Source organism: Mangifera indica, chromosome 1 (genome assembly GCF_011075055.1).
Source record: "Mangifera indica cultivar Alphonso chromosome 1, CATAS_Mindica_2.1, whole genome shotgun sequence".
Classification (NCBI taxonomy): Eukaryota; Viridiplantae; Streptophyta; class Magnoliopsida; order Sapindales; family Anacardiaceae; genus Mangifera; species Mangifera indica.
In genome coordinates this window covers 26,496,714-26,509,497 of record NC_058137.1, presented here as the reverse complement: position 1 = coordinate 26,509,497, position 12,784 = coordinate 26,496,714, and the positions used below count along the sequence as shown (strand labels likewise).

General features: G+C 31.9%; 2 protein-coding genes across 3 annotated transcripts; one reads left to right on the top strand and one right to left on the bottom strand.

Moving 5' to 3' along the window:
* Positions 1–1,381: 1,381 nt before the first annotated feature.
* On the bottom strand, positions 1,382–5,315 carry LOC123214656 (uncharacterized protein YnbB-like). The gene is made up of 13 exons (XM_044634576.1): positions 5,116–5,315; positions 4,506–4,619; positions 4,282–4,392; positions 4,124–4,186; positions 3,892–4,005; positions 3,661–3,810; positions 3,454–3,531; positions 3,164–3,385; positions 3,003–3,089; positions 2,611–2,730; positions 2,180–2,272; positions 1,787–2,039; positions 1,382–1,685 (listed from the first exon to the last, which is right to left on the bottom strand). The coding sequence occupies exons 1-12, from the start codon at positions 5,248–5,250 to the stop codon at positions 1,980–1,982; spliced, it is 1,347 nt and encodes a 448-aa protein (XP_044490511.1). The 5' UTR covers positions 5,251–5,315; the 3' UTR covers positions 1,382–1,685; positions 1,787–1,979.
* A 4,492-nt stretch (positions 5,316–9,807) lies between these two features.
* LOC123217402 (protein ULTRAPETALA 2-like) lies at positions 9,808–12,661 on the top strand. Of its 2 annotated transcripts, XM_044638437.1 has the most exons (4): positions 9,808–9,890; positions 11,491–11,717; positions 11,811–12,129; positions 12,216–12,661. In XM_044638437.1, the coding sequence occupies exons 2-4, from the start codon at positions 11,543–11,545 to the stop codon at positions 12,388–12,390; spliced, it is 669 nt and encodes a 222-aa protein (XP_044494372.1). In that variant the 5' UTR covers positions 9,808–9,890; positions 11,491–11,542; the 3' UTR covers positions 12,391–12,661. The 2 variants fall into 2 exon arrangements, with proteins under 2 accessions (XP_044494372.1, XP_044494364.1); XM_044638429.1 differs by lacking the exon at positions 9,808–9,890 and having other exon boundaries at positions 11,195–11,717.
* Positions 12,662–12,784: the final 123 nt, after the last annotated feature.

Sequence of the window (12,784 nt, the reverse complement as noted above, 5' to 3'; positions counted from 1 at the left end):
CATATATTCAAATTGTAGAGAAAAAATTTGACTTATATAGATGATTTATATAACAAAAGAAAAAAACTTTTATCAACCGAATTATGTATATTTGATAAAAATATATATATATATATATTTGTAGAGAAAAAAATACTTCTAAAATCAAACATTTTTTTGTTACAAATAATTTGTCATCAGTGTGTTATAATTTCTCTAAAATTATAAAAAGAACCAAATAATGTTAGTATGGGTCACTAGGAAAGAGTTAATATTAGTCGGACATTATTAAATTCATCACAAAATTCTTATAATAACATATCATAATTTATATATAAAAATTGTGTATATAATTTTATTATTTAAAATAAGACAAACGACTATTTCCCACCCAAGTTTTAGTCAAATCTCAATAGTACATCTATGACAATTCAAAAACTCAGATACCCACCTATAAACTAACTTCTATTAAAATTTTTTGTTAGAGACAATGGTAAAATTGTTATTTTATTATTAAACTTTAAACTCTAAAAATTTATATTATTTTCTTCCCTTAATTTAGAAAACTAATAATTTCTTTTATGATAAAACTTTGAAAAACTATAATTTTTCCCTAGAGTTTCAATTTTTTAGGTGAGTCACCGATCCACCGGAATCTGGTGGCTCAATGGCGACGGAGAAGCATCCAAAAGCTCATCATCATGCAAATCGATGCTTCTAACAATTAAGCATCATTTGGACAACACATCATTGTCCAAAAGTGTCAATGTTCCTGGACACTTCTCTGGGCTGTTGAGCCATCGAATTCTAGTAGATCGGTGACTCACCTGAAAAATTGAGCCCTTAGGGAAAAATTACAGTTTTTCAAAGTTTTGTTATGGGGAAAAAATGTTAATTTTCTAAATTAAAAAAAAAAATTATATAAATTTTTAAGATTTTAAAATTTAGTAATAAAATGACGATTTTACTCTTACCTCTAACAGTAAATTATAACATAAGTTAATTAATTGAGTAGAGATTTGGATTTTTAAATTGCTATAGATGTGCTATTAAAATTTTGACTAAAACTTGGGTGGAAAATAGTCCGTTGCCCCTTTCAAATAATATTGTAAGCTTTTAAGTTTTATGGAAACAGAAGATGTTACAGGAATATTATTAAGCAATTTTATGAAAAGAGAAAAGGGTCAGCGTCAGACTGAAGATCTAAAGGTCGCGTGTTCGTTTCAGGCTCACCGCATGTTTCAACTTTCTAATTCACCAAACGACGACGTCTAGCTAGAGTTTTGTCGTTCCTACGTTTCCTCACATTCCACATTTTCAATTCATCAAATCAAACTATGAAACAGTGTCGTTTTCTACAGCCTGCGCCGATCTTCAGTTCTTCTGAAAATGCTTTTAAATATGGAAAAACAAGAAAGCGCCTTACTTTTCATGGAAAGTTGGTTCAAAATTACAAAATAAGCATCAAATTAGCAGGATTAAAAAATGTTGTAAAATAAAATAGTGAAAATACAATCACTACTAAAACACAATAGTATTTCAAAAAATCACAGGAGCATAAATCTCTGCTCAGATGCAGCATCCGAAACTTCCTTACTTGCGAATTCAAGTAGCAGCCATCCCAAAAGACGAGTAATGAACCTTCCTGAAACATGACCAAGTAGTCACTCGATCAAAATCGGCTGAAACTCAGACAATCTCCCCTCCTGAATTGTTCAAAAAAAAAAAAAAAGGTTGACTGAAGTGCAAGGTAGCCAGTACAAGTGAACTAAAGAGCCAAAAGTATGATGTGTTCAGTTACTACTACCTTGAAAGAAAGTTTTTAGTGCCTTCTTCAGTGTTTTTCAAATAATTCTGGCAAGGATTGAAACTACTGATACTGTATGGTTATTCTGAATTCCATAGTGATTAGTAGAACATGATTATGTCTTTGGAAACATTTTTTTATATATATAACTGCAACACCTTGTGTCTCCTTATAAACCAAAATCTGTAATGGATTATATGGTTTTCAAAATCTCTCCTAGAACAAGTCCCCACTGAGTCCAATGGGTGCCACCCTGCATTTGAGAATCCAAGCAAAATAGTATTAGGGATATGAAATAAGCTTATTATCTAATGACATTTTCTGTCTAGCATCAAGAACAAGCAATCACATGACAAGAAGAAAGAAAAAAGGAACAAAGTAACTAACACAAACCTGGCAAAACACAGCAAAAGGTTCTCGAAGTGGTCCATCACATGAGAGCTCACTTGTACTCCCATCAATGAAGGTTCCATCAGCAAATATTACCTAACATATTATATACAAGAATTTCTATACTAGTTTAGAACAAAAAAGGAATTTAAAGAAAAACAAATACCAAACTACAATTTGAGTGACATTATTTTCATTGTAAGTTACTTGAGGCTATTAACTTGCAAGTGTGAAATCGGATTATACTGTATCTAAATTTTGAACAGAAGTTTTGTAGCTTATAGAGAAGTGAAACATCAGCGGTGGATGCAGGCACTTAAAGTCAAATTGTGTTTGAACCTGATGAAACCTAAATTTTTAAGGCCAGCTCTTGCAGCTAAAGAAACTCATAAGCAATATCTTGAAGAGAATGAAAGACGAAACAAAAACCAGACCTCAGATGCATATCCAGGAGTTGTACCAGCAATAGGTTTAGTGAATGAACCTACTGGGGAGCTTCTCTGTACAGCCTCACAGAAGGCAAGAAGGTGCTCACGGCTTCCTAGCTGTACTGCCTGAAAAGCACCAAAGGAAAAATTAGATAATTCCGTAGTTATTTTCTTCACCTCTTGTTGTAAACTAAATTATTAACGAGCTGATCAAAATTGCTGTGGCAACAAAATGTTCACCTAACATTTTATTAAAAAGAAAGCAATCTCTTTACCAGTTAGATGCACTCAGTAAAAAAGGGCAACTAACCACATGATCAGAGTTTCAGTTGAAGCAAACACATTAATTATCAGAGTTTAGGTGAAAACAGTATAAATAAACTAAAAGTAAAACATGCCTGCACTGTATCATGACGAGGAACACGAGGAAGTGGCTGCACCTTATAACCTTTAGATGCCATGACTTCAGCTATCAGAAGGGTTCCCTTAAATTAAAGAAAACAATGTTTCACTGCCAAGTTACTAAATATGCAAACTCCAAACGAGCAGAAGCCATTACCTTGATTGCCTCACCAACCATTTGAGGCGAAAGGAACAAACCCTGGAAAAAAGCTCGCATAATATCACCAGGGGTTGAACCACAATCAATTCCTAGTCCTGGTGCAGAGAGACGAGCTGCTGCAGCTTCTACCCATTTTCTCCTCCCAGCAACATATCCACCACATGGTGCAATAGTTCCACCAGGATTTTTTATCAAACTGCCTGCAATCAAATCTGAACCCTGCCCCATCATTAACAAAAATATGTTACCCACCTTCAGACAAAAGAAATGTCAAATATATCACATACCACCATTGGAGGTTCAATCATTTCAACAAATTCACCATAGCAATTATCCACCATGACCAAGCAGTTAGGATTCTGCATCTGTATACATATAATGGGCATGATTTGGTGAGATGAAAATACTGTGCCAGAGTTCAAAGAAAAAAAAAGCAACAGTAATATGTTAAAAAGAACTTAAGGCATTTTAACTTTTCATTTTTAAAACCATACCTTTATAATCTTTATGGCCTTCCCTATCTCATCTACACTTAAACTCTGTCGCCATGAATAACCACATGATCTTTGTATCAGTGCACATTTTGTATGAGGTCTCAAAGCACTCCTAAGTGCATCCCAGTCAAGAGACCCATCTTCAGCAAGCTGAAACAATAGGAATTTAGGGGAAAAAACAACCACAAATAGAAACTCATATCTTGTTTTGCCTGGTTTCTGGTAACATACAGGAACTTCTCGATACTCAATTCCAAAATCTTTAATAGAACCCATCCCATGAGAGTCCCTCTTTCCAATAACTTCCTCTAAGGTATCATATGGAGCACCAGCAACTGCCAACAGCTGGTCATCAAGTCAGTCTAAACCATATTTGCTTGGAAGTGAGCACAGTATATTATTTATCTACCAAGAGAAACTGCAGTAGAGGAATCCTGTGTATGAATTTTAAATGATAGCTCACCTCATCTCCTGGCCTTAAGAAAGCAAACAAAGCACAAGTGATTGCATGGGTACCTGAAAAAAACTGATGGCAGAGGAGAAGCAGATAAACAAGTATAATAAATAGTAAATATCCCAAATAACTATAACAATAAGCAACACTAATTACAAATGGCAAACCTGTGACCTAACAATTGCAGATTCAGCTCCTACAATTTCTGCAAAAACTTGATCAAGTGCTTCACGTCCCCCAGCTTCATCATGACCGTAGCCAGTGCTTCCACCAAAGTGCTGATTATACACATAAGAACAAGAAGAACCATTGAAAATACACTAGAAAAATTTTACTAAAAACATATTCCATATATTAAAATCAATCTACAAGAAAAAATATATATAATTACATGAGATCCAACCCTAGCATTCTGAAAAGCTTTCAGAACACGGGAGGTGTTGCAAGCCACCAAATTATCAACAGCTCTGAACTCAGGATACAAGGAATCCAGAGCCTTCACAACCTGCATTGTAAAAAAGAAAAGAAGCAACTCTTACTGTCAACCATATACGAACACACACAGGTATTAGGATCTGAATTCACAAGAAACCAAAACTAGAATTTAACTATGAACTGAAAATCTTTTTAAATTATTTTATGACCAACATGAACACGAGTTTAAGAATTGCAGCTAAAAATGACCAAATTTTTTCTCTTCAGTCATCATTTCCACACTTTTTCCAACAAGCGGAAGACCAGAAAACTGTTCTGGGTTTCAAGAGACTAGAAAAGCTTGAATATCTATTTTGCATTTTCTCAGCAACCAAACAGAACTACCACAAATTTAAAAAGTTGGTTTTATAAGAAATTTCCACGAACGAAATGTGTTTTCAGTTCAAATTCAACCAAAGAGAACCCAGCAAAAAAGCTATTTTTACAATCTTACACTTAAAATTTTCTCTCTCTTTTTTTTTTTGGTTCACTGAAACTAAACAGAAAATTAGGTGTCTTTGTTTTACCTCAGGAACAAAAGGGTGGTCAAGAGTTGGAACAGAGAGTAGAGAGCTTGAACGAACAGTAGTTGATGTGAATAATGAAGCCATTGGGAGGCGTAGAGGATAAGCAGAAGGGATGGCGCAGGATAAGACCCACATCTCTTCTACAAAGCAATTCAAAGAGAATGAAACTTACTCTTGACGAAATGGTTCATACGGGCAATGTCGAACCTTTATCCAGAATTAACACAATTAAAAATTACATTTTTTTGTTAATAAAATTACTAACCCTAAGTAAAATTCAAAATTATTACCAATTCTAAAGGTTAATTTTATTCCTAAGAACCCCAATTTGGCCCATCAAACCAGCCCGCTCCTCTTCAAATGGGCAGAGGAACCGGGAAATTTTTCCATGGGGATTACTAACTCTAATTAATAAAAATTATTTCTATTTTATTCATTTTAAATTACAACTTTACCCATTCCAAACTTTGAAATTTTTTACTTCATTGTTGATTCCTTTGACCAAACTCAATTTTACACTATCTTTCAAGATTTATATATTTGGTTAAAATTTTCAACAAACAAATATATTACGAAAAGAGTAATGTTATGTACATAAATAATATATCATTATATGATTAGATAATTTTAAATTTAAAATAAAATAATATTTAATCACATGATAACATATTAATATTTATGGATAAAATTATTTATATATATAATTTTATTTTTATGAAAATATTTTATCAAAAATATATGATTTTGTCTTCCTTTTGTTGCATGAAAATCATCTAGAATCCTAATAATATTTACTTAGCATATCTTAATAATAAGGAATATCATATGTAAACAAAAATATGTAATCTATCACAAGTTCTTTATTAGGAAATATTAAGATCAACATATATCATGTCAACACGTATTTCATATTTTTTTCTTATGATACACTCGAGTACACACTTCATTTTCTCCAGTGAATTTTTTTTATATATTTAAAACACTTTGACGTTTCAAGTTGACGTGTAAATCATTAATTGCAATAATCAGCCAGTTCAGAAATGATTATTCTTACCTAACTCGATTCATTTGTTAGGTAAATAATTTAATTCTAAATCAATTAATGAAACAATTGTCTTTTGAAATTCATGCATTTTGGTTTATAAAAACCTAAATACTTTGATGGGAGAGTGAAAAATCAATAGATTTCACTTGGAGAGTATTGGTTTTAGACATTCAATACAAAAAGCTTCTTCACAGTTTCTTTCACAATCAACGTCTTATTTTGTCGAGTAAAGGCTCTGAGGTAATTTTCTTTTACTTTATTATTTTTTATTTATGTTCAGTGACTCAAACATTAATGATAAATACAACAAGAAAATCAAACTTTGATGGACAATTTTATATATCATGAGTATGTAATTTTATGTTCAATTATCATATTTTTAGTGAGACTACAATATATACTTTGTTGACGAAAGAAATTTTTTTTATTTGTTTTTCTTTTTAAAGAAATACATATATTTTAAGTATGTATGTTTTCTAAAACTAATTTTAATTTTACTCAAAAGTTAATAGTTGCACCTAGTGTATGTTTTTTTCCTCTCTTTTGCTAAGTGTGGTGAAATTAATTATTTTTCTCTTATCTTTTACATCTATCCAATATGTAGAACATCATAAATAAAGAGTAAATGAAGATTTCACTTGTGTAATTGTAACTAATTCAATATATCATTATTATCTAGAGTCAGGTGATGGTGTAAAATTAAATCTCTCGAGAGGGATATTATAATTCCTTTTTTTTATCAGACCTCTATAAAATACATAATTTATAAATGTTTGAAGTTTGATGTTATTGTCTAGTTCCGCTACCAATATATATACATACTGTAAGTAATTGAATACTATTTGAGACTAACTTGTATTACATATGTTAATTGTAGAGGTAATAACATGACTAATCATGATTAATTTTCTTTGACTTGAATCATATTTAACTGGCAAATGAACATCAAACTAAAGAAACACGACTAATAGGGTTAGGTTAGCCTACGTTCTAGTCTTTTTGCAAATGTAGGAGTTTCACTTAGGGTGATATCTACCCTTTCAGCTAACTCTTCCTACTTATTTATTTTTGCGAGATGGGCACATTAGTCTTACTAAAAAATTCATCAAAGAATCCTCTATTAATGAGGTCTTTTATGGCTTTTAGAGGATTTGTACATTTGTTGGTATTATTGTCTATATTATGTTGATAATGGTAGACTTTTTCGTGATCTTGACGAGCTCATCTCCCTTCATTGTTCATGGTTGTGAGAATAAACTTTTATGCTTCTTGGTTAGATAAATTTGTTATACAAATTGAAATCCTAGGTTTCTTCACTCTAGATTTCTTAGTATCCCGTTGTTGTTCTCTATCAGTTTTCCTTTTTGAGCCACCTATGTCGATCAGTAAGGAGTTTGGAGCAGTCAACTTGGATTTGATAGAAGTTGTTACTCGATCAATGGTCTAGAAGAATGTATTCTCCCCTAATGCTTAGTTCATTAAATGGATATCAGGTAATCAAGATATCAAAAGACACGCTGAAGCTTCTCAACATGATTTAGGTTGAAGTATGTTTAGTCATCTTCTCTTGAGTATTAGTGTCCTTAGACATTGAGCAAATGTTATTCTATAGACAAGAGGCTTACCCTAAATGTTTGTAGGCCTACTTTAGACATTTGTAGCCTATGAGTCCCAATTGGTTGGCTTAGATCACCTCACTTGTTATAACCAAACAACAAGCTAGTTTAAGAGATTGATTGATGAACATGACTATTAGGGTAGGAAACATGTTCAATAGCTTGAGTGATGTGTATTAGGGCATATCTAACCACTTTCTCTTGAAATTCCTAGTGGGCATGGTGGTCATGTTTTGGTGGCCTCGAGGTTAGACAAATTTGTTTCCTTATTCCATTATCAACTGATAACTAGATCTGTGAATCTTGAGGACTATAGGTGTTGGCCTAAAGTGTCTTCCTAAAGGAGCTTGACATGATGACTAATACATCAAAATGCTTTTATGTATTCTCTATCAAAAGGGAAAGGGGTCTTTGCTGAGAGCCAACATATTTAGGGCATAAGGGGTGTCGAGAAGGATTTGAGATCCTTTGATTATTGATTCATCACTGTTGTATGTCTCTACTGAGAGTGAGAAGTCTTTATGTATGGTACAAATATTTTTGTGATTATTTCCCTCTTGGAGGTGGGCTTTTTTAGTGGTGTGTATGACAATGGGATGGAGCTATGCACTCATTTAATGACTTAAATTAAGGAGATTGTTTGTAATTGGTTTAGGCTAAGGAGTTATACCTTACTTAGGTTGCGTCATGCCAACCTTTTAAGGTGAATTGATTTATTCCGCAAAATGAAGAGGCTTTGAATTACTCTCTGAGTCTTCTAAAAATTAGTTATCTAAGATTTTTTCTATGTCATCTACCACAAGTCATTGTCAAGATTCGTAAAAATTGTCAAGATGGAATGTTGTTGTGACCCTCTTATAACCAAACTATTATTGCATTTATTGTTATTAACTAATGTATACAATTTCAAACGTTGAACAATATATGTTATGGTAGCATGGATCATAATTTGAAGAGACCTAGGTACGTATGCTATAGTGTACAAAAAATTAAATGGGAAGATATATGAAGATAAGAAATAAGACAAATGATTATTAACATGAGTAACTAGATAGTCAGAATGCGTACATCCAAGGTATTGTTATTGATAGAGATATTTTATAGTTATTATACAGATGTGTTACAAGAGAATAACAATGATAATTCAATGATCAATATTTTATTTTGTTCTTTTTCTCCATAACACATGTCATCGTTATATTTAAAAAAACGATAAAATATGTTTTTTTAATTAATCAAATACGACTCAAACATTTAAAGTTGAACTTAAATATATAATATTTTTTTGAAGAAATTCAAGAGCATAGTAACCAGTGTTAGTGTTAGACCATTGATTAAGTTTCATGACATGCCTAGTGACCAATACTAACATTATTTGGTTCTTTTTTTTTTTTTTAATTTTAGATAAATTATAACAAATTGAGGACAAATTATTTGTTGCCAAAAAACAAAAGTATGATTTTATAACTATTTTTTCTCTAAAAATATATTTTTATTAAAGATATAGGATTTGATTGATAAAAGTCACTTTTTTCATTATATAAATTATTATATAAGTCAGTTTTTTTTTTAAAAATGAAAAATCATATAAAATCATCATCCTATATACTCAACCACATCTTAATAATGAGGATTACCATATGCAAACAAAAATATATATCATAAAGTTCACTATCATGAGTTCTTTATTTGTAAATACATAGATCAACAAATATAATGTCAACACGTATTTCTTATGATACACTTGAGTACACGCTTCATTTTTCCTAGCAAACTTTTTATATATTTAAAATACTCTCGCACGTTTCGTGCTGACGTGTGAATCATTAATTACAGTATCCAACCAGTTTAGAAAAAATTATTCTGACCTATCATGATTGATTTGTTAGGTAAAGAATTTAATACTTTTTCTATTTATAAGAAAATTAGTTTTTCTAAAATTCATGCATTTTAGTTTATAAGAACCTCCTTACTTTGACAAGAGGGTAAAAACTCATATGATTTCACTCAAAATTGTAAATAAAAGAGTACTGGTCTCTGACATTCAATACTAAGAGCTCTTTCATGATCTCCTTCACAATCAACATCTTATCTTGCTAAGTGAATGTTCCGAGGTTATTTTCTTTTACTCCATTATATTTTACGTACAATCAATAGATTAAAATATATACTTTGTTATTTTGTTGATGTATGAAATATCGGTGCTGACAATAGAGGGAGAAAATTTTCTTTCTGCTTGTGTTTTCTTTTCAAGGAAATACATATATTTAAATATGTATTTTTATTAAACTAATTTAGTTTTACTCAATAATTATTGGGTAAATCTATTATATATTTTTTTCTTTTCGCTAAGGGTTGTGCGGGTACAAGTTGATTAGTTTTCTCCTATATTTTACTTATATCTTATGTGTAGAATATCATAAATAAAGAGTAAAAGGAGATTCACTTTGTGTATTTGTAACTAATTCAAATCTATCATTAATATGTAGTGTTAGATGATGGTATAGAAATTAATGCATGTCAATTTTCACGTGTCAATTTCAGGTCAGAATAATCAATAGATATTAATCAGTGGTAATTTTGATATATTATTGTATGAGTAAATGATTTAATTGTTTGTTTTATTTTTATTAAAACCCACTTAATCAGATGATAGCATGTCAACCATTAATATTTATTTTGTTAGTATATAATATTGTTTTTTTTCCTTTTATAATTCTAAAACTAATTTTTTTTTTTTTTTTAGGTTTTCTAACAAGAGGGTCTTCCATCTTCATGTTTAAGTAAAATCACTACACTTTGAATGAACAAATTGATTAGATATGTCCAATTTTATTTTCAATAAAATTATATATACCCATTTTAAATATATAAATAGGTACATATTTGATGTGTGTTATATGTGATTAGATAATTTTGAATTAAAAATAAAATAACACGTAATTATGTAATAATACACATAAATATATACTCATTCATATGCTCAAAATAGATATGCATATTGTTACTCTTTTATTTTATGTATGTCTTAATTTCTTTATTTCAATCCTATCCCTGTTTCTGGTATTCAATATTATCAGTTAATTAATTATTGTTATTAGATAAATACTTGTGCTTTAATTTTCTACTATGAGATTCATGCATGTACTTATCTAATGCATCATGATTAGAGCACTGTAAATAGTTGTTAACTACTCATTAATGATACAAAAGAGGACGTTCAATGGAAATTGAAGACAGCAAACTGAAGAAATACTAGAAAAAAACAGAAGTCGATCATCTTGGGGAAGTATTTAATTATAATTAGCAAATGAGTGTCGTAGGGAAATAATAGAAGCAATAGTAAAATATAGTAAAATTTTTGAATAAAAGGTCTGTTTTCATGGCATGCAACTACCTGTTTGTTCTCCTCCGGAATTTAAGCCTTTACATTTAGACTCGAAACCATGGAGCCTGAACTATCTTCTTTCACTCGCCCATCTTTCTCATCATCTTCGATCTCACGTTTTGGCCACCACTCAATGCATACTTTTCGACATATTTTTCTTCAAAGAATGTGTTTCGGTTTCTTTGTATCTGTATTTGTACAGGAATTGGATTCCCCCATACATTGTTTGCATTTAATTTTTAGGACATATAAAACGTCAATCTTCCAGCGTTTTGTTCAAAGTTGAAGGTTTTTGATTGTGGGTTGTGTGTGTTTTCATGTCACAGATTGATAGAGAAGAAAGGAGATTTATTATTTGTGCTAGTCTGCAATTCCAGAATGTTTAACGAAGAAGAGTTGAACTTAATGAGGGGTCTAAGGAGAGGACCCGACTTCATCGAGGTGGACTGTGGCTGCACAAACAAAAAGTATGGAGATATCATTGGGAAGCTGAAGGTTTTCTCAAATGGCCAATTTGTTATCGACTGTCAATGCTCCAGGAGGTGTACCGAACGTACGTAATCCCTCTCCCTTTCTCCAGTCTTCTAAAATTTCTATGACATTGAACTGTAAAAATCTTCTTTGCATTTTTTTTCCTGAAAATTAGGGAAATTGACGCCGTATGATTTTGAGAAGCACTCTGGAAGGCCTGGGAACCGAAAGTGGACATACCACATCTGGGTGCACATCAATGAAGATAAAGTGCCATTGTACAAAACTGAGCTGCTCAAGTACTACAAGCATGCGGCAAATGAAGTGTCAGCAAGCTGCCGTGGGAAACGAACTTTTCATCGTGATGAGTTCATTCGCTGTGTGAGATGCAAGAAGGAGCGCAGGTTTCGTCTTCGAACCAAAGAAGAATGCAGGATTTATCATGATGCTTTGGCTGCTAAGCGATGGAAATGTGTTGACAGGCCTTATGACAAGTAAGTTTTTAACTGATACTAATCTGCAGAAGCATTTCAAATGCATTTGTCTTTGCTAATAAAGAAAAATGTTTGTTAATTTTCAGAATAACCTGTGCTGTTGATGAGGAGAGGGCCAGTCGCAAAAGCAGCAGGGGTTGTCCTCGGTTTCCAAACTGTGAAGGTTGCACATCTTGTGTGTGTGTTGGCTGCCTCAAGTGCTGCTTCAAGGACTGCAGGTGCCGTTCCTGTGTTGATTTCATGCAGAATGCAGAGCCTTAAGTGCCCTTCGTCATCACCAATTCTGCTGAATTGCTTCACAAAAGCAATTGATCTAAAATAAAAGGAAATTTGCTTTTCTGTTATGGACTGGTTGTAATAAAATTATCGAACTTTCAGCTTTTACCTTCATTCCCGGAGACCAAATGGACATGGTGGGCAACTGCTCTTTTTAGCCCACCTCAACTTCAGAAACCTTGACAGTTTTCATGGTTGCTATCAAATGAATATCTTAAGTTTATTTTATTGCTTTTAGCATGATACAGATTTTCCAGGACGGTTTTGAGATGATTGGTTCATTCAGCAGATCTGAACTAGTTATAATTGGCTTTCCTTCATTTGATAGGCTGATGGGTTGGACTTGGGAACAGTTTAGTGTAATCAGCTTCTCAAGTTT